The 22878-nt window shown below is 43.7% G+C and overlaps 1 protein-coding gene across 3 annotated transcripts in view; it reads right to left on the bottom strand.

The window, feature by feature from the left end:
• LOC107218733 (serine/threonine-protein kinase BRSK2) overlaps positions 1-15589 on the bottom strand; it is a 31366-nt gene extending 15777 nt beyond the window's left edge. For all 3 annotated transcript variants that reach the window (XM_046738073.1, XM_015656713.2, XM_046738074.1), the window contains exons 1-2: positions 14523-15589; positions 333-513 (exon numbers count right to left, since the gene is read on the bottom strand). In XM_046738073.1, coding sequence (XP_046594029.1) covers positions 333-513; positions 14523-14622 — 281 coding nt within the window. In that variant the 5' untranslated portion in view covers positions 14623-15589. The remainder of the gene's footprint in view (positions 1-332; positions 514-14522) is intronic.
• Positions 15590-22878: the final 7289 nt, after the last annotated feature.

The raw sequence follows: 22878 nt of genomic DNA, 5'->3' as shown, positions 1-22878 counted from the left end.
TAACGACCAGAGCTGTCGACTGACGTTGATTCGTCGGATAAACAAATCTGGTTTCTATCCGTGTCAAGCTCTCTGATTCTGGATGGTTGCTGAATGTCGATCAAAAAAAAGGTGATCCAAGCAGCGTGTTTCGAGCAAAGAAAAAGGCTTTATCGCCGGTCCATTCTTAGCCGATCGTTCTTTTTCACTCTCTGTCGGAGGAGGATAAGGGATCGTGGAGTTGCGCAGGGTAATAAGCGAAGGGATCACCGAGGGTTCAAGGGATTTTTAATCACGGAAAAAGCCCGCCGCCACCGAAGGGCAGCCTGAACGGCGAACTTTTCGACACTTACAAATACTTCTTGTTCTCGTAGACGTCGGAGAGCCCCAAAACGTGAGGATGATCGATCAGCTTCATAATGGCGATTTCTCGTTCCACCTTCATCAGGACCGACTCCGAGAGTTTTTCACGGTTGATGATTTTGATGGCCACCTTCTTACCGAGGACGCAATGAACCCCGAGTTTCACCAGACCTGGAACATCAACGTGTGATAAAAACCGGCCCCGTTCAAGTTGGACGATGAAACGAATGGACATCACCTTAGGGTGGTTTATTTGTTAACTTTTTTTTTTTAAGATGCCACTCGAAAAATTTGTGACAAACGCTGAATAAAAAACTGTCGTAAGACGTGCTGGAAGTAGGAAAGTATTTAGAGGTCGCTACCAATTATTGTAATATTTTTTATTTAATTTGATCAGTACACCTTACGTACTTATGTATATATGTTATTTTATTTTTTTCAACGTTTGTCACAAATTTTTTGAGTGACACTTTGGAAAAAAAAAAAAACAAAGTTAAAAAATGAACCACCCTACGTGGCATGTATACACTTGAAAACTCTCGCTTGGCTCGCTCATTTGTTTCGATGAAAATTCTCACCACAAGAAGAAATATTTCGCGCGACAAATTGACCAACTTCAAATAATTCCAGGGTATTCGGACAAGAGCTGATCGCACTTGCGGAACTAACTTGCACGGTTTTACCGAGAGGCTAAACGCTTGTTTGAACTTTCCCGGCAATAAATTGCAGCTTTGAAGGTGAACGGCCTCCGCCCTCATTCCTCGAGCCAATATACTTGCATCTAAGGGGGTGAAAAATAGTCTTACGTGGTTTATTCGACGGCCCGAAAGAATAGTTCGCGGGGAATCGGAGCAAGTTTCCGCATTTTCCTTTTTACGATTCTATCATCGGATCCCCTGTAACTCGCACAGTTTTTCCCAGCGGAATTCTCGCGTGATGCATCGAGTGAAAAATCGGGGCAACGCGAGCGATCAGAGCGCAGGTAAAATATGCAGACGAACGTCTTGTTTCTTGCCTCGGAAACCGCGTAATCCTTTCCTTCCATCCCTTCTTTTTCTCTACACCTTTCTTACTTTTCCTCCCTTTACAGGAGAATCAATTCGGCGCCCGGGCATCGCCCGTTGAAAAACGGGGGTTGAAAGAAAACAGCTTTTACGTGTTGAGAAAGGAATCCTGCAGGCTTGCGACGTCACGTCTGGGGCAATTAGGCAACCACCATACCTTATAATTCGTTAATTAACGGAGGAAAGTGAGGAGTGGCCGATTACTGACGAACTGCTGCCACTACACCGCTTTTATTCGATTACCATTTCGAGCCTGAGTGTGTATGTATTTAGCTGTTACGTCTATGGTGAAATCCATTAAATATTAACAGCACGAAAGACGGGCTTCGAACTCTCGTTGATCGCGCCATGAAAATTGAAAATAAATTGGATTTTCAAAAATATTAAATTTCCGTTCAAAGCTGTGAGAAAATTTGCATTTCCCATAACATTTACCACAAAATTCTTGTGCCGAAATGTATATCTTTGCGGAATAACGGTTTAAATATTGTCCGAGTAGTCAGAAAATCTGGTACAAGTGACCGTTCGGTGTGTGATCGTAATAAAATTGTAAACGCTGAATCTTCCGTTTATTTCAACGTGACGTGTACCTACTCGGAGAAAATTTTTAATTCGAACCTGACGTATCAACGACGCGAATTCGAGCTTCTCGATCGGCGAGATGCATGCAGGCGGGTTTTCGAATGTCTCCGTAACACTACGTATGCAGAGGAGAGCTATTGATTTCCCCGTCGTCGCTCGACGGCGAACTGGAACGTAGGGATACATAGATTCGTTCCCTGCGGTCGCCGGGATGGACGGACAGGCGGCGATGACGCGAGTGCCAGAAGCACCGACTGCATTTCTGCAGATTAATTGAAATTAACGAGACTTCTATTAGCCCGCTATTTCGGGGAAGGGTAGCCAAGTTTATCAGCCGGGGACAGCGCCTCCATGATCGATCGCATTATACCAACCCTAATACCGCGAGAGTAAATCATTCCACTGCTGCCACGCAGACGTCCTGCGGAGAAACCGATGCCTCTGACGTTTAGGAATTCATTATAAAATCACCCCCGTTTAATATGCCCGATCACGAAGGTCTCCTCAAATTCCCCACCGTCCTGCAGGAATGAATTCTGCGTCTGGCGCGGTCCAACGATTGAAGAGAATTCAAAAATACTGTACCTAACTACGTGCCGTTTGAAGAAAAAAAATTTCCTCGGAAAGTAAATATGTACCAAGGCTAATATTCTGTTGGGAAATTTTATTTTATTTTTTTTCCTGTTTTTTATTCTTTCCTCGAGTGACATTCACAGGCTTTATTAATTTTCCTCTTCAATTCTCGCCAACGCCAATCTGGCATCAAAAATTTTAGCTATCGGTTATGATTGTTTTTCGTCTTATTTTACGCGGTAAGAACTGATGATCTGTAAAATATTAGTCCCGCAACTCTATCGGACATTCAGAGAAAAGTTATTCTTCATTTTTCACGTGATACAAAAGTGGTTTCGACTGTGTTGAATTATATTTAAAACGTTTACGATGGGGCTGACTTTTACCCTTAAAAATCGTCTTTTTCTCGAAGAAACTCTGTATTTACAGATTCCGTGAAAAAAAAATTCATTTTCGTTTTTTCCCTATAAAATTTGTGTCTCAATTTTTCGGTAGAAACGAATGTTGTAGAATGTTATTCGATGACATGTCTATGAAATAAACTGAAGGCACGTGATTCCGCGCTTCATTTTTATAACTCGATATATTTTTTTCCAGAATACATTATTACACATTCTCAATTCCGCAGAATAAATTCAATTCGGTGTAAAATTTGACTAGAAAGCCGATAACGCTAGGGAGATTTACTCCTAAAATCCCGATCGCCGATTAATTCTCACGCCAGTATTCGTCGATCGAAATCTGGACGACCCTTGCACAAACAGAGGCGATGGACCGCAGAGCGTCCGATTTGAATTAGATTAGACACCCGTCGTTGGTAACAAACCCCGGGAGATTTGGGGCCCTGTGTAATAGACATTGCAGTCATGCGACGGTCGGTTGGGACTGTTTGACGCGACGGAATCTGTTTCGCACCACTCGCTGCAGTGAATACAGTCGAGTACCTGGTCAGACTCTATCTCTATCGCCTGCATCCTCCAGGGTGCAGCTATGCGCGTATCGACCTATCAGTTCCATATGAATCGTCACGCTGCGTTACGAATTCAATTTATTCGAGGTAGTCGGCCTTGCCAGCTTCGTTATATTATAGACGTACCCAAGCATACTCGATACTCGCGGTCTGCCACTTGACCTTTTGAGTCATAGTGGTGAGTATTCTTACCACCTATTTTGTATCCATTTATTGTATATTTAGAGAACTTTGAAAACATATTTCTTTGCGGTTTTTTGTTATTTTCTAGAGTATACTGATAGGTTTTCAATACTCGAGAGTAATCATTGCGATACAATGTTAATTATTATCGTTAGAAACACATTGATTGAAAATAAATCGGGAAAATTGAAGGAATAATTCATTTCACAGAAAGATACCCCTCTACACATGCACGTGTTTTACATAAATTCTAAGTTTTTCGGATCGTCGATGATAAATCGGATTTAAAAAATTCAAAATGGCGGATCCAATGTGACGAATGAAAATTTCATATTCCATCAAATTTGTAGAAAAAACTCTGTTCAGGAGTTTTTGGAGTCACTGATTACGAATTTGAAATCAGACTTTGAAAATTCTGGATGGCGGATCCAATTAGCGACCCCGAAAACTCTTCCATAGAGTTTTTTGACCGGATTCAATTAAATTTGAAATTTTCGTTCGCCATAATGAATTTTTGAAGTCTGATTTCAGATTCGTAATCAGCGAGCCCAAAAACCGTAGAATACTATCTTGTTATAAAATTTAATTTAGTACAATAATGTGTGAATACGACTACGATGTGACTTTGGTTGGGTTTTTTTCCAAAGATGCAAAACACGGAGATTTTACCTCAGAGTTTAAACATCGAAATGCTAATCCTCGTCGTTATAAATTACATACGATGAATCGACCAATTTTATGCCGGGAAAGAGAGATGAATAGAAATATTGTACCTGATCAAAATTTTCACACAGTTTGATGGTCAAAACGGTATTTGGAAGAAAAAAAATAATCACTCAGAATCTTCCACCGAACGTGCGATGAATTTTCATACCTGACGGTGTATTTATTATTCTCAGTTCTTATAAGGTTTGCCCGTGAAGCAATGTATACCTATACATATACGCCCGCAGTGGAAAATATGTAGCCTCGATCGATCCCCTAAACTTGGACTCGCACAGATTTAACAGCCAGTTTTACACCGCATATTTTGCGCAAGTACAAACACGGCTGTTAAATAACTGCCATTGCCGTTTCTTTATCCGTCTTAATACCGTCATTTTCGTAATCAAACATCCGGTTGAATCGTGCTTTAAGTTGTAAATTCCTAATTCATTATACACGTAGAACAATAATAAATATGTAAATGAAACTTGACGGTGAAATTCAAGTTGGTCTCTGCGACTTCGTCTTAATTCCGTGCCATGTTTTAATCTTGGAATATTTTATCAGTCGCTGCAAACTCTTCCTCCGTGGAATTAGTTTGTCTTTCCGGTTGAATCAGGAAATACCTCTTCGCACGCACAATACTTGGGTATATATTTACCTGCCTGTTGAAGTTGTAGATAGATTTGTTCACTGATGCAAATTCACCGAGCTGGTAGGCACGTACAAGTTAGTAGCACGTTTACTGCAGCAAAGCAATTCCAAATGATATTACGCTAGAAGATATGCAACCGAGAGTTGGGTGCTTGTTTACTGGGTAGGGAATTTCGTTCTGCAGAACGCAGGTTATAGACTTTGGTGTTACCAAGTTAGGCGAGTGGTATAACCGGCACGTTGACGCATGTAGAATTTGAAATTCGTACGCGAAATTCACACCGATTCTAAACCCGGGTCGACTAAGTTGAAGAATTTCTTCTCCTCCAGGTTTAGATTAAAATGCAGATTTTCTAGCGGATGGAGAGCAGATTTTATTTTCACTCGGCTCTCTTGATACACACACACACACACACACACATATATATATATATACACCTACATAGGTATAATGGGAACGAAATTGGCGCTGAATGCCCCTAATCAAGTCTGTAGACGTAATGTAGTAATGCAAAGGGAAAGTGGAGCGAGCGTAATTTCGATCTCTGCAACGATATTTCATAGGCTTAGCGTTGGCGATGAGTATAATAAGAGCTTGCACTTAGGTAGCGGAGATATGCTTTTTTTTTTTTTCTCTTCCTGGAAGAAGTCGGTGGAAGACGGAATAATTTGGAACGATATAAAGGGATTTGAGAAGAAGAATAGGATGGGCATTATTCAGGATGGTGCGAAAAAATATGAAAAGAAAAAGTGTATTCCGCTCGAGATTCGCAGTTACGTCACGAAGGACCTTGCAGGGACGCCTTCGCCTTCGGTGACGGAATTAATGACGACAAATTACGAAGTTTATAAGAGGCGATGTCGGGCGCCAAGCGGAGAACAAGCGAGTGACGGGAAGAATCGCGATGAGGAAAAGGGAGGGAATGAGAAAAAATAGTTTGAAGCAAAGGTAAGCTCATTGGCTCGGGGAAATTGGCTTAAGACGACCTCTGAAGTCTAAGACAGGCGACGTCCGCGTCGCCGTTGGCATCGTCTTCATCCGCTTAAAGCCCTCCGGTTACCTTCAACGATGGGTGATGCAGGCATGTCGAGCAGCGTACAATCCAGACAATGAAAACGTGCTGCATGATATCCATGCGTAAAAATGGGGAGGCTACGCAGATTCTCGGGGCGCGTTTGAAGTTCAATCGGCCCTGAATTGCAAGTTAAAATAGCCAAGAGAAAACTGTTTTGAACGTTCTTATTCATCCTAATGCGTTCAACTTTTCTCGAACGCGTCGAAATCCTTGCAATTTTTTTACTCCTGTGCTTGGAATTTATTTATCGTTACATATTATTTTGTCAAAGTCAGGAACCAGGTACTCGTTGTGCGTGGCAGCAACGAGGGCAAGTGCCTCTGTGGTTTAACGAGAGAGTACAAAAGGCGAGTGTCAAAAAATCTCTAGAAATTTTTCAACCTTCATTTTTATTATGAATATTACATTTTACCAGTCTCGAGTGACGAGCACGGGGTGAAAAGAATGAGAAGAATTTGACGAACGTGTATCGCGAACGAAACCGGAGATCTCAAGGATATTTGAAAGCGATGTCGTTACTACAAGGATCAACGGTACAGGTGTACCATGTACTCGTATACCTACGCAAAGGGCGGATGGCTGATGCAGAGCTACGCCAAACCAAGCGAGGAGGCAAAAATGAGGGGCAAAAAAACTGAAAGACGGGGTAAGGTAGAGGGAATTTCATAAATATATTTGCATCGCGCGGTAAATTCGCGTCTCTTGAGCGTAGCGGGTTGAACTATACGATCTCTTCAACACCGAGACTGAAAATTACGTCCGCTTTGCATATAATAACATCGGTTGCGAAGAACCGGCGATTTTAAACATTCATACTTTTTTCATTATCGCTTTGAATCGTAGCCGCGCGAGTGTTGATTGATTAGATACAGCATTCGCAACATTTCTTTCCCCACACTCATTGATTCGTATTAGAAAAAGGATTCAAAACGTCAGACGAAATGATTCAGGACGCTGTCTGTTGTGCTTTTGAAGACCAGCGATATTAAGAACTCCGCAGTGTGGAGGGCGAAAATTATACCGGAATGCCAGGACCGACTGAGACTCTAATCCCAGTGCGGACTTGGCAGACTTTGCTCGGTTCGATGGAGAGCGTCGATCAGAGAGCGGAAATTCATGGAATTTTCAGAGTATAAAGTTTAAACTCCGAGAGAAGTCCGCGGGAAGCTTTACAGTGGATCGCAGGCTCACTTCAATTTTACCTCTGGAATATTCCTCCAAGAGGCAAATTCGCTCTAAGTGTATGTACGGGTAATTCAGACCGTGAACGAGGCAGATTTTCCATAATTCCGCGTATCCGCTAAGGAAAAAGGCTAACCGAGCCCGAAATTCGCCAGGGTAAAGTAATTGCGGCATCATTGAAATCGCCCCGGCTTCGTCCTAGAATTTTCCAAATTCGCTCGTATCCATTCCTCCCTGCATCCCGCCGAGATTTTAGGTGGTGAAAACGCAACACGGTGACGTATCCGAAAGGGATATCGAGTGTCCGATTCACAGCTGAAAAACTCCCTCCGAACGATCGGCATTCAGACAAACGAGTACCGAGGCCGCGTTCCGTTTCTCGTATAAAGCCGAATACCTTCCTACACCTATTTCCCATTCGCAATCGCAAATATTCCACTCCGATATTCGAGGTGGGCGGGAGGAGCTCGTTTCTCCATCGATTTCTCACTCGTATCCAGATACATGTAGGTGCATCATCTTCCCATGTGCCCACTTTACATACTTAGACGCCAAGAAACGCCTCTTCGGTCGTTCAGATTTTTGAAATACGAGGAGATGTCATCCGAATTACAGAGGCAATATTCGAGGCTAAATCTATGACCAAAATACTTCCAAATAGTGACTCGTTACCTTCGTCAAGCTGCTTAAGAAATATTTTGAAAAATTAACGATTCTTCAATGGTATCGGACGGAGGATCTCTCGGTATGGTGGATAATTTTTTTCAACCGCACCAGATTGAAGATTCCTAACTGTGAATCTATTTTCATGTATTACGAGAAATGGCCTCGTTAAGGTAAATCAAAACTGGCCAGTCTGGAATTATCGTACAGAAGAATTTTTGTTGTCAATTCGGAAGTTCAATATCAAATAGTGTTAGGTTGACACCAAATCATAGTCAATAAAAATGCACAGCGCATTTGTCTGGCAGTATTCGAAAAGGATGTGTTTTTGTCAGCAATAACAATTTCGTGAGCAAAAATGTAGTTCGATCGTTTAATCGACGGTGTAACGTTCATCCTTTTTCTTTACCATGGCACAGTTGGAATTTCGAGAAGCCAATTCCCTGCATCCAGAGGATTAGTTTGTGGAATCATTACAATTAAGAAAAAGTTGTCGAACGATAACGGAATAGGTTATACAGGTAAGCAGATTGGCTATTATAGGCGTGAAAAAACGCTGCGACGAGGAACGAAGGAGCTCGTTTCCTAGTCTGTTCATTAATTTCATCTCTCCGGTAGAATGTCCGCTTGCGAATGGCTATACACTGTGGATCTGGGGTGAATATACGGACATACGGAGAATCGAAATATAGGCGTACACACGTTCCTGACCTGAATTCCCGCGGGGAAAAACGTCCTTCGGTAAACACAGCCGATATGTACACACACATACCTACGCGTGTGTAATATCTCGGCGTACACGTACGTGTTATACGATCCTTGCAGAGGTGAACTGGATCACCGGGTAAAAATTGAGCTCATCGATTTTCGAAGAAATTATCGTGATCCTGGGGATTGAACGCCACGCGTTCAATTCCGTGTCGTTTTACCCCCGAGCGAAATTAGCGCAGTTTAATATAAACAGGCACAGAAAACGACGACGAACTGCGATCCGAGGGTCACGGCGTTTCTCCGAGTCTGTCCATTGATTTCCTGTCTCTGCCTGCCCGACGAATAAGCCGGGAATACGAATCGGGAAGTAGACATTCCGGACGACGTGAATAGCAGGGGATGACAAAAAAACGCGGTTTAATATACGCGGATGCGTCGGGATTCCGGAATATCCACGATAATCTCCGAAATTCGAGAGGTTCTCTTCCCGGAAAAATTCCTTGCGACGTTATTTATTTCTTTTTTTTTTTCACTTCCTTTCTTTCTTTTTATTCGTTTAAGAAGGGATTCTAGTTTGAGTGCTTGTATTTTTACCTCATTTTCTAGAATTTTTTTCTCAAAACCTATAACGACTTTCAGGATTCGGTTTTCTGTGGTCAATTATACAGAATTTGAACTATATGAGTAATATAAAATTTATTGCAAAATATTACAAACCGGTGGCTGTAGGCATTTAGCGTAAAAAGTTTGATTTTTGCTGTTTGACGTCATTTTTGAAGTTCCAGGTGTCTTAAGCAGTAAATTCAAAAGGATTATTAGACTATATATGGTCCCAAGTATAGTATTTTCATTTGATTCGATGGAAATTATTTACGGGGCAATATTGTGGCCAAAAAAAAACGTGAAAAAGTGAGAGTTAAACTTTAAGGCTATGCGAATTTGTGGATTTTTGCAATATTGACTTGACTCTAGTTTGTACCATATCCATACCCATAAACTTTTATAATCCTTTTGAATTTTCGGCTCAGGACGACTATAACTTCAAAAATCACGTCAAACATCAAAAAACACATCATCTACGCTGCTGTGCCTACAATCGACATTTTGTAATATTTCGCAATAAATTTTTTTAGAAGGTGGTTCAAATTATATATTATCTACCAGAAAAACTCGGATCCCAAAATTGATCATAAATTTTGCTAAAAAAAATTCTAGAACATAAGGTAAAAAAACAAACGCTCATACTAGAATCGAAAGATATGAGGGTTGACAAAGGCTGGGGAAAGGACCAACGTATCCATTACTTTGCGTCTATCTCACGAGGCAAAATTGTGGCGTTTTCAAATGTTGGGGAATTTTGATGAACCGTTCCAGCCGTGGTGACGCGGGTTGGCTTCTAGCAGACATCTTTCGTGTGTTCAGAGCAATAAAACCACAACTGCCGCCGCAGGCGATATCGTCGCTCTATGTAATTATTCTCCTGGCGCAATTGTCATTTCCGCATTCATGTCAAGTCAGCTGGAATCTAACACTGACAAATATTTCAACTTTAAAACGCACGTAGATATCTTTTTCTTCTTACGAGAGTTAAATTTCTCTCCTCTCTTTCCTCTACCAAAGACTTAACACTGTCAGTATCAGGTGTTGGTCGAATCTGCATGAAACTCACGTATACATGTTTAAACAACTGATACTATCGAGTGTGCAGAGGCAAAATTAATCAAGTATTTTCGACGTATAAATGGGTACTTGGCGTGATTCTCGCAGTGTGGCGAACAGCCTCTCAAGGTAGCTGCGATTGACGATAATCGACTAACAAGTTTCAGCGAATATACCCTTAAGAAAACAAAAATTGATAAATTACAAATTAAATAATCGATTGATGCTCAGAGGAGGTTGGTAATACCCTTTAATTACGGAAGAATTAAAAATACTTGTGTACGAGAAACGGAAACGATGCGTGTTTCGTCCGTTGTTGAAAGTGACCAGTGTGATTAATGAAAACGCGAAAAATTGTGGTCCGTCCATTGTCAATATCAGATGCAGTAAATCGACAAAATGCTTATCAAACCAATCTCGTAAATCAGGCACTTTCGACCATTTTACAGTTACAAATCCGAGCCAAGTATTCTAACGACAGTCTCAGGCCCCCTTCTCCAAGTTGGAGAACGAATTTTCAAACTTTACACCACCGATCGCGGGTCATAAATTCGTTTGTCCGACTGAGCGAATCTGGCTCGAGATTATATAAATCCAGAGACTGACACACTTTCTGTAACACGGATAACTTTTGCCCATTTCTGCAGCAACGACTGAGCTGAAAAAATGCAGTGCTGACAAGCGGTTGTACAGGGTGAGAGGCAAGTTGAGCAAAGGCGGAAGGGAACATCGCGGGGCTTCGGCAACTCACGTATAGGGTGTCGTACGCGGAGTAAGAACGAAGGGTTAATCGTTAAGTCGTCCGTATCGAAAGGCATTAGCATCGGTATTGCGCGTATTACTCGAAGAGCGTGGCCCACCGTTCGAGAAATTGAAGAGATGGCATACAGGAAACCGTAGGAAAACGCGTGCTTCCGCCGGCTGATCCATTTTAAACCCGCATCACGCGTGGCGTCGCTTCAGCGACTACAGCGATTCGCGAAACGCGGACTCGGATTCGGATTCAAAGATAGACCTGCACGATCCAAGTCCGATATTGGAGAACACGCACACTTCCAAGGGTGCCTACACAGAAATTACACCGTCGCGTATTCCCCGAGAAAGGCATTTCCATCCTTCATCCACTTTTCCACAGCTGCGTCGATCCAGCAGCCCGAGATGCCTACATCTGTTACACCCCTGACAAGCATCCCCGTTTGCCCCCGAGATATCCGTCTCAAACATGGTCTCAAAGGCACGACTCGTGTTTCTACCCCGAAGGTAATTTGTTTTTACCTGCTTTATCTTCCACCATCTCCCCGCGTTTCGGGCCCTCGACTATTGTTCCCTTCGACTCACGAACCTCGGGCTGTTCAATTATTTTCATACTTTAACGGTAGTGCACGTTCGGAGCTTTAGGTGAAATTGAAAATTGTCAAGCCGGGAAATTCTCCGATTCCAAAAGTCGCGCCGTTGCACGCATTCCTGCCCTGAAACCACTCCTGATTGTCAGTCCTGCGAAGGGCTCCAATCTGGCAGGAACCACCTTTCGTAGCTGGAATGGTTCGCGATCTGTTCAATGCGAGTGCCAGTTTAAAAGGCCAATTTGCGCCCGACCATATACGGAGTTTCGTTCGCATCCCTTAACGTGCCCATCTCAAGCCGAGATTTGCCGTTTCCACCCGCTGCTAAAGTCGGTTCAGTTTAATGGTCCGATTTCCTGTGTAATACGAGCTGCCGGATGCGCAGGATACGCGAAACAGTTGTAGGGTAGTTGCGACATTTGTGGCTATGGTACCGTTTGTGGCCCATCTTCGTAAAACGCTGTATTTATTAATCTCACAGCAGTTAATCTCTTCGATCACTCGATTCGTGACTGGAGTCCGACTTCGAGAGAGCTTCGAGCAAAAGTTTTCAACACTGGCCACATTCTGTTGTTTGAAAATCAGTGTTCACATAGATCAAAGTACCCCGTCCAACCATTTTTTACCACAATCGCAGATTCCACACAATGAATATGGCCGTAACTGGAACTGAGGTTTCCAAACCCGATACGTCTGCACTGATCGTAACCTCCCCCATTTAATACCGAGGAACTTGACGTCTTCATCCCATGACCGAGTTGACGCTCTGTCGACGAGAAGAGTTTTATGGCGTTTGCAGAGTGTTCCGGCTGCCGTGGCAGCTTGTACCGACGGAATTGACGAGTCTCGTACTAGTTTTAACGATGGACTTGTTTCACTCCCTAATCAATAAGTCAGAGAAGAATTATTTTTCCTTTTTTAGACTCTCGGCATCCTTTCTGGCCGCGTCTTTGCGGCGCAATAAAAGTAACAATACACCGAGTGACTTGATTGTAATATCGAAGAAGTCGAATTGTCCGCGATGGTGTGACGAGGCATAAAACGGATGGGGTTTACCGAACTGCTTGAAAATATATTATCTGCAGAACATTATTTTTGTACTGCATGGTGGAGCTTCCGGTCCTATTTGTCGGCGAGAAGTCATGGGATACGGTTTAAACCATGAGCTTCTGCATTCTTCCCATCCATCAAGTGGAAAATGGCCGTGTTACCGTAGTTGGGACTACTCTACGCTATGAATCTGCGCTTCGCATCATGTCGAGTAAATTACCATTTGAGAGAATTATTGTTGAAACCAAAGACGAAGAGTAGGAGACATTTTTCACAATTATATCCCTATCACCTCGCGTTGGGGAACACCTTGGCGGCACTAGGAGAGGGCGAAATTTGAAGGTCGTTTGTTCTCCCGCCCGGAAATTGCAGCACACCCTCGAAAAATTAAGTAATTTATAAACAGGGTGTTTTAATCGAGATTAACGACTTAAGACTCTCATATACGGTGCTGAAAATGCGTGGATATAATTTAGTACGTTTAATTACGGACAGGTGAATTATACGAGTATGCGAGTAAATGCGTGAAACGTTGGACTTTGGTTTTTCAATCACTTTTGATTCGCTGATCTTTCCGAGATTCTAAGGTCAATTCTAGTCAGCTTCTTCGACGCGAACTTCAATCAATATTCTATTCTTTACCGTTGCAAAGTGTGAATCGAGATAAATCTTTAACGCCCGTTACTGTGAAACTCCGTTTTTCCTTTTTCCACTCATCAGTGATAAGTTATTCGGTCTTCGACTCCATCACACCGCGTTTGAAAGCGCCCTCGGTGTGGTGAAAAGCAAAAAATGCTACGATGAGAATGATTTACCGCTGGTGTGATATTGTTACAAAGGGTAGAATCACCAGTTTCGCTCCCCTTTCTAATCATCTGGTAGTCTTCATAGATAAAAGACTTGTAAGAGCTCTCGTATGCTATAAAACGAATAATGTCGCTGCGTCAACCAACATTATTCTAAAAACAGTCCTTCTTCATACTTGAAACCGAAAACACGTATCGCTATTAAACGCATTTTGCCCATGTTTTAATTTCTGCCTGTCTTGGTCGCTTCTTTAACACCGTGTTACAATATACATGTTCATATACGTATTTCCACTTATTACGCAGGTGAAAATCTTCACGGTGATATGTTCAACTCCAGAAATTACGTCAGCGACGACTTGTAAATACGGCACAACCGAAAGATCTCTCTTTCCTCTCGGAAAACGAGGAAAATACCGAAAGATAACTTGTGTTGGTAAAAAATCTGAGTTAGGAGACCGAGCAACAACCTACTAAACCAGACTTTTTGCTGAAGCAGCTGTCCTAAGTAGTTCTGTTCTATTTTGATTGGCGCCTCTAATGGCCAGAACTTGTTGGAAATGCTGTTAGCGAAGAGAAGAAAAACTTTTTGGAAAATCGGGGGTGGCAGAAGCGCGAGGCAAAACTCCTGCTGGCAAGCCGAAACTCGCCGGATTCGAGTCCGACTGTGTCTACTGGCATCGCCGCAGGGTCACTCAGTGGTAATTGAACGGTGTTCGCCGGTCGAGCGACCTTGACGAAGCCAATTACTTACTGACCCTGCCAAATCGGTCGCTAGTCCGATTTGAAAGGTAGTTTTACTGTAAAATTTTGAATGGCCGTTCCGAGATCCTTCACTTCAAATACGAGTGGGAAGGACATTTGGAAGGAAGAACTTGTCCGAGCATTTTGGCGACGAGTTTCAACTTGGTTCCGACGAATCGTTCGATACGTTCTTTATCGCGCTGAAATATACCAACCCGTCTGTCCCTTTCCCAGCGTTTTTTCCAGGCGGTAAGGCCCAACGTATTGCTGGGCCTCCTGGGTGTTGGGCCCGACAGGACTCTCCTTGCCCTGCATGTCGGATGCAGCACTGCTAAACCACGAACCGGAACCACGACTCGGTGTAACTCAGTATTCTTTCCTCACTTCCATTGCTCGAACACGTTTCTCGTCACCTTTTACTACTTTTTCCGCTTCCCCTTCGTCTTTGTCTTCTTCGTTTTTTTTTTGTATTCTTTTTTTTCTTTTCAGCAGGCTAATTCGTCGAATTTAATTTATCACTTTCGCGAAATTTACTACTTTGACAATCGGCCAATCTTCCCGGCGGAATTGCCACACTGGTAATAACGGGTATCGGATGTCACGTAGGATGAAAGTCGGTTTCTGTCGTAGCGAAGATTCGCGCCCGAGTCACAATTCATTTTTCGACAATTTTAATCTATCCTTTTTCTTCACGGAGTGTCTTTTCTTTATTTTCATATTGCACGCTCTATACGTATCGTACTTGATTTTTCACCCGTGTACGAATAGTGTGTTCCCGGCGCTGTAAAAGAGGCAAAGAAGTTTAAAAAACGAAAAATCGCGTAACGAGTACCTGGTGTACAGTGACTGAAATTTCCCCCGGGAAATTAGCACCAAAAAATCCCGGCACTGGGACAGTCCGTGCAGGTTTAACAAATCGTTCGCGAATTCAACCCGCCGCACTAGGATGCAGCCTCGTCCGTTGCATTAATTTCCGAGGGCACTAAACAGCACTACATGCACACCTCGTTGATCAGAGACACTCGAGCCGCGATCTCCACGCTCCGACGCCATTGTAAAACAATAACTCGGAACAACATTAGGGAAATAAAACGGAGTCATCTCCGACGCGGCTGCCTCGGGGTAATCGGCATCCTCGGATCGCGGGGCGCTAGATTAATTTTCATCTTTTCTTATTCGCACCAGTTTATTTGTTTTTATATTTTATCCCGCACGCTCCCCGAGCCGAATATTTCACGTTCGCGTTTCCGTCGAGGCACTCGCGACTCGAAGCGGAGCTGACACGGCCAGCGGCGCTCCCCGTTCGATTATGTGGCTGTCGGGGTGCGCACGCAACAACCCCTCGCAGTATCAACCCCACTGCAGGCCTGTAAGGTGTCTTGGTGTCTCGGTGTCGAGGGTGGCGGCGCGCCGAGTCCGGTGGGTAAAACCCCGGAACCCCCGTCAGGGTTCGACTCCGTGCTAAGCGTTGCGAAACTGCACGCGACACGAATTGCTCTGCCCCAAAAAAATCAGCCAATTTCGAATGAAAATACTCTACGGGCGAACGATTTTCAGCCTATTCGATCGCTCTGCTTCTCCTTTCTTGGCTACAAATAATATGCTCGTCGTGCCGCAGGGTGTTTGAATGATACGATTTTTTTGTCATCAAAGATATAATATATGTGGGACAACGGTTAAGACATCCCCGAATTTTTTAAAGCTCGAAACGTTTATCTTTGTTTAACGTTGACACTTTTTGTGTCATTTTACGTACGGACTATACTCTGAGAATCGTGTTCAGGAATGTTTTAGAAACTTATCGCGTATAACCATGACGATTCGACAACGTCATAATTCTCGCGTTGAAATCAATAATTTCTTCTCTTGCACAAATGTGAGCTGAATATTACATCGAAGACGAGGAATGGATTCTTTTTTTTAACTTTTAGGGTCAAATTTATAAAGTGCAATGCGGCCAAATCCAATTAAAACAGCTTTTTTGCATAACAAAACAGGTCCATTTTGTTCCGCGCTCACCGCAATTGATTCGCAATGAAATTCCCTCAATATTTATAAAATCTACAGAAACATAAACGATTCAGCCCCTTTCCAAGCCATCCCCCTGGGTAAGGAGATCAGGGAATATGAAGCAGACGTTAATTGAAGATTTCTCATATTTTACAAAAGAAAGAAGAGAAGAAAAAGAGGGTAAAAAAGAAAACCTTGAACAATCCGAATGATTATTCATGAGACCGAAAATAGCTTCAATATTTTACGAATTTCATTCTTATCGTGTAATCTCCGATGTTCTCCGCGTTCGGTTATTCAGCTATTGATGAGGGCGCGCCTGGGTCTGCAGGTACCTTCTATTAATCGCTCCTAATCATCGCGAGCTGCCTCGAGTCTTCCCCCAAGCCCCAGAGGGAGAGAAATACAGATAGAGAGAGAGAGAGAGAGCGATAGAGGGGGGGGGGGGGGGGAGGGGAGAAAGTAGCTTGCGTCTTGTCGTGTATAACACCATGATTCACGATGGTTTCAAAACAACCCCCGTCAGTCCCCGCATTATGCTGCGCTCGAAGCGCGCTCGAAGGATAATGGAAAAAAAATATACTCCCCGCACATTTCAGCCCTCTCACCGAAGCAACGATACTCTAATATCACCTCGACACTGTCGCCAAGAATCACACGTCGGGTAAGTGTCGTAATATTGCAAAACGAAAACATGAACGATTGGAAAAAACCGAGAGTTCCTAACCGCTGCAACCGATTTTAAATCTTTCGCAAAACTTTGATCGTGATCTCGTAGATTTTCTTCTCACGTCATATTCAGCATCTTGTGCAGAAATTACGCTCTGCACGACCCAGCTGGGGGTCAAAGGGTACCGTGTCAATCTAACGTCGACTGCATCTGACCTGTGAAGGTTTATACAATAAGAGTTGAAGTTCGAGAACGTTGCTGCATAAGAAAGTAGACGATGATCCTCTTTGTCGCGAATGTGTCAACGGAACGCCTATCGCTGTATGATAAATCTGCTTGAGATGCGATGATGAATCGTCGGGAGATTGTGTCCGACGTACGTCTGACGTTTGACACACTTTCCATATCCCGAGCAAGGTATCGGTAATTGGCAATTAACTTGCGAGAGGTTTTCGAGCCGCGAATGGAATCTGTTCAAATCGTTACTCAGGCTGTGTGGACTAATTTCAGCAGGATTAGTTCTGTTTTACAATCAGTCCAATCTTGTGTGTGCCGATCTGACATAATCCGTGTATTCATTTCTGCAGTTCATCTCTTATCTCTTAACTTGACTGATCCTCGGGCTGTTTGCAATCCGTTTCTGAAACTGTTTCTATACATCTTGGGCTCGTCTCTTCCCCGCAACGAAAAGCTGCTGACAAATAAGTAAACAAGCGTACCACGCCGGGGGCAAGTCATGTCAGTCTGACAACAATGTCTTATTGGGGAAAACGTTACGCTTTTCGAGGTTCGTCGTCGACTCTCCAAAGTAACTGGTAATAAAAGTCCTTTTTTTGTACCCAGGTACATTTGACAATACCTGCAGATAATTAGGGTAGCTGTTTCTAGGTACAAAATGTAGAGTAATTTTTACAACTTTGGGTGTTCGTTCAAACTCCATTTATCCATCGTCGGGAGTTGAAAAATGGTAAGGTAAAAGAACCGAACGGTTAGATTCAACCTCCGTGACGCATAATCTTGCGAGAGTTCTCCTTTAAGGAGAATGTACAACTTTTCCACAACCATGGAACCATTCTCGTCGCCAACCTCGCTTGGACTCGAATGAAAAATTATTTGAAAAAGGGAATTGAGCTCGAGCAACCGGACGTCTATTTGTACGGGTCGTGCGATTTTTTTGGGTAATTGAGAACGAGTGTGGTTCGAAACGAGGGTGAGAAATCGGAGTGCTTAAACTTCATCGAGAGAATTTTGGGATTCGCGCGCTGATGAGTGTTGAAAATTTCCTTACCGTATACGAGGACCGTTTCAAACGTTCGTTTTTCCCGTAACGACCAACTGACGACGACATCGCAACGTTTTACGGAAATACGAGGAGCGTGAAGAGAGACGGGCGAAAATCATCGGAAGCGGGGGACGATTACTCTCTCTAGCCTTCTCTACAACCAGCTGTAATACCTTCGCCTCGTCCGTTGCTGTATTACTTTTTGTTATACAGGCATCGCGATTCCGTCCGATTGTTGAATTTGGAACTTGACGCGTTCTCGCTACTTCACTCCGAGTTACTTCGAGTTCGACGAATCGTTAGAACGTTTCACTCACCATCCCCTCGTCAAAGCGGACAAGGTATCCATTTTCCACGATTATACCCTCGTTGGATATTATTCTGGTAATTCGCTCTTGCCGCGAAAGGAATCCTCGGCTCCTTTCTATATTCTCGTCAATTCGAGTCAACCGCGTAGCGAACAACGCAAATTTGAATAAGTCACCGGCAGTGTCCGTGACATCGGACAGTGACTTACTCTGTCGGTAACAGCGTTTCAAGTTTAGACGTTTCGATCATGAATGCTGGGAAGGGGTGCGCCGGTGCATGGTAGGGTGTCCATGGATTATTCAGGCTGGAATCCGGGCGAACCCTGCAGCGTTAGAGGGGCTGAGATGTGACTTAACCATTTAGTATTCAGCGCATTTCATTATTAATGCCATAAAGTGCACCTTCCCCGTATGCGTGTACGTTACACGCTGACGACCGGCGCAATGACGAGTTTAAAAGGACTTTACGCTTGTGCGTGAGGACAGAAGCCGGTCGATCCATTGCCCAATGAATTATCACTGCGAGAGAAGAAACTGAGAACTAATTTCCGTCTTCAACGTGGTCATCGCCACTGGTAATTACAGAGTTGGAAAAGATCGGATCTGAGCCTAACTGAAACAGGCTAAAAGATGTCTTAAAGCGGAGAGTCTTCCGAGTAGATTCATTCAACTTTTAAACCCTGTAAAGCTTCTCGAGATTCTGTACCGCGATGAGAGGAACTCTCTGTAACAGACTGAAACTGTTCACCTTGGGCGTCTTTTAATTTCGCCTCGGGTTAAAAGTTTTAAACGGTTTTCCTAGGCTTCGCCGAGGTTCGCAGGAGCAACGTTTTACCGGATATACGTATATATTCGACTTTTCACCTATCAGTTGGAGGGCGAAATAAAGTTGAGCCCTAGGTGTAAACCCGATTCAATATTGCGGAATCCTGCCGTCCTGCAGGCCCGTCGGCTCGATATCATCGCGTTTTCGAAGCTTATGGAGAAGCTGAGTTTCGAACTGTTATTATTAAAGCTTGCCCCGGTCGGACCGGCTTTTTCTTATTATTATATCTTGAAACTTTCTTCTCCGCTGCTACGAACGGCCTCCCGATAAACCTTTCCGGGGCTTATGAACAACACCGAAAGCTGGAGCACCAAGCGAGGAAGTAAAAATCCCTGTAAGACAACAGGCCTCTGGTTACACTTTCCACTCAGATAATTGACCATTAATAGCAATCAGCTATTCACTCACCGTTGAAGACCTTGACTCTAAAATCAGTGCACGAAGACCTGCAACTTGGCCCAACTTGACTCCTGGGCTCGCTTGACGTCGCAATGTCAGCGTTGATCGGTACAAACGTTCGCGAGCATCCCGGACCGGCCAAGTTTCCATCCTTTTTCAATTTCCACCGTCATTTCGGAGGCGCTACATTGAGAACACCCGTCGTTGGGTCGCGAATGCAATGCGGAGGAAGCGAGAGACTCGAGCCAAGCGCCAGTCGGCTGAAGAAGGAGGGGATTGTCGGGCACGAGCTTATACTACAGTCGAGGAAGGAGCAGGGAATAAGGGATCGATATACGGGGGCGAAAGGAACACAAGAACCGTCCGACAAAAGACGGCTCCTTAGGGAGGCTTCTTACGGCCTATGTATGCTCCGCTTGAATATACACCCACACCTTGCCGAGGCGTAAGAAGGTAGCTATGCAAATATCCTAGCGCACCTACGTCCTTCTATGCGCAAGCTATCAAAGTCCTCATACATAGTCATTATTTTTGCCTTCTATGTCCCTTGAGGGCGGCTTCGATAGGAAAACTCGACTTCATCATCGCTCGATGAAATAATTCCGGATGATCTGATTATCTGGCTATTAATTATTGATCTTGGGAAAACTTTTTTCTCCCTTTCAACTGGACGTGAAATCGTGACGGTTGATTTTACCCTCTTCGACTGTAAGTAATATCAGCTTGAGCAAAGGTAGGTTTTCAGTTGAATTTTTCACGGTGAACTGATCGATGGGTTTGTGATTTTTAAAAGTTAGTCTCGATTATCCCCCGCATCGGTGTCGGCCTCTTCGGTAAATTGATCCAAGAGAAATCGGGTAATAATTATTGTATGTACGGTCATCGCGTATTGTTGAATATTAGCTTGATAAATGGTTTGATCATTTTGACTTAACTCAATACAGTCTCATACGTTGAGGCAAGTATATAGGTGCTTGGTCAATGAAAAGGCTGTACCCATGGGGACGTCTCTCGAGATAAACTTGCCTCCCGAATACGTAGGTCATTTGTCTTCCGGCCTGGTAGACGGATTTCACGGTGACCACCAAAAGCTTGGAAATTCATCACCGTTATTGCGAATTGAGAAAGTAACATTGAGCGCAACTGACCTGCAATCTTGTGCAAAAATTTTTGTCAAAGAATGCTATGAATTATAATATCAAAGATTTTTTCCCACGAACAAATAGGAGGTCCTCGTATTTTTCCCCGTTTAAAATTTAACTCGTGTGAGAAAAACGATGTTCTAAGATTTTGACTGACAGCGTTATGAATAAAAATGTGAAACTTTCTTACTCTCGAATGTTATGTCATGAGACGGCAACAAAAAAATGTAGGCACCGTGAAATACGAGCCCCTCTTGTCGCGGGGGTATTGGAATCGAATTACTTAAGGAACGACAAGTAAAAACGTGAGAATCATTCGCCTTCGCGTATCGTACGAGAATTCAACCGGTGAAGAATGTCAGAGGTCGCATGAATAAGGTCGACGAGGTGTTCGGCTTGGGGAGGGGGGGGGGGGGGGGGGGTGAAGGGGGTTAAAATACGCCCGACTCGTTCGTTGGTCGGGACTTTTGGCATCATGCAAATGCAACGAAACCTCGCGAATCGTTTTCGGAATTGTTAGCGGCTTGCCTGCCTCGATCTTGGAAATTCCACGGCCTGGAGAACATTCCGATTCTTCCCGGTTTTCCGTATACTCAACAGGCCCGATTTTCCACCTTCTCGTAAATTAATCTCGACGATATATTCGCCCGAAAGTTTGAACGAGGGTTCACCGATATGGCAGCGTGTGCCGCTCGCGTTTAGAATTATTCATTAAATTAATTGTATAACAAAGTTAGCCAAGCGAAATAACAAGATGCGAATAAACAGAACGGAAGCCAAAGAGATATAAGAAGCTGAGGCAAAGGTCGGGGGTGAGGCGGAAATGGAAAGCCGCGAGTTGCAGGAAGGCAGACGCGGTGGAAAAGCTACGGGAGAAATAAGTTTTCCTACTCCGGGAGGAGCTCAAAGAGTCCTTTCGTCGAAAGAAGGGAAGAACGATGCGATTCGTACAATATAGCTGCCCCCCTGCTCTGCAGCCTTCCATCCCATCGAGGAAGGTGCTCTCATTGGAGAGGGGCACGGTCAAGTGCCATTGTCGGGAAAGTATCGTGGACGAAATGATGAAAAAAATATAATAAAAAATGATGTCACAAAGGTGGAAGGGTTGTGGCCAAAGACAGTCTAGTTGAATGTGTGGTTAAAACGAGATCCTATATAACGCGAAAGAAAATTTGAGAGCCACCGTTTTCAATGGAAAAAAAAGGAGAAACGGATAACCGTATTGTATGTACATGGCATTTTGAGAAGCATGACAAACCGGGAGGTATAAAAAAAAGGGGTGGAATTTTTTTGCGTCTCCGATCTGTAATAATGCAAGAGATTGACGTCGAGCGGATATCGAAACCTGACTTTGTCCCGAAGACGAGTTAACCTCCACCGCGAGAACTTGGAGGAGACTAAAATATTCATCCCTTGTCGAAACGGTGCCTTTCTAATGCCGCGAGACGTAGCGCTCTTACTTCTTAGGCAGATTTCTCAGAAGCTCAGGATTCCGTGGTGGATTTCCGGTTTATAAGAAGAACGGTAGAATCCCCCGAAGGATAAACAAAGGTAAGAAAGAAGGAGAAAAAGTCAAAAGATAAAACTTTTTTTTCGCAATGTTTTATTTATACGGAAAAGAAGCAGCTGGGCAAAATCGAAGGGTCAGAGTGGGACGTCGAAAGCCGCAACCTAGAGGGAGATACCGATCAACTGGACCGAGAATATATGTAATGACAATCAGGATGAAGGCCCGTTTCAATATCCGGAAAACGGTCGAACGAATCTGAAAGCGGAGCAAGTCTGTGGATAGAATTGAAAAAAAAAATACGGGAACGCAACAACTTTATCGGCACGTATCGGATGAGAATACAACCTCGATACCTTGAATGGTCGCGTGACTGTGCAAAGGACTGATTGAAAAAGGCTGAAATCGCGTGTACCTACATTGTTCG

The sequence above is a fragment of the Neodiprion lecontei genome, chromosome 4, assembly GCF_021901455.1.
Source record: "Neodiprion lecontei isolate iyNeoLeco1 chromosome 4, iyNeoLeco1.1, whole genome shotgun sequence".
Classification (NCBI taxonomy): domain Eukaryota; kingdom Metazoa; phylum Arthropoda; class Insecta; order Hymenoptera; family Diprionidae; genus Neodiprion; species Neodiprion lecontei.
Note: the sequence above shows the minus strand (reverse complement) of the source record. Positions and strands in the feature narration are given on the sequence as shown.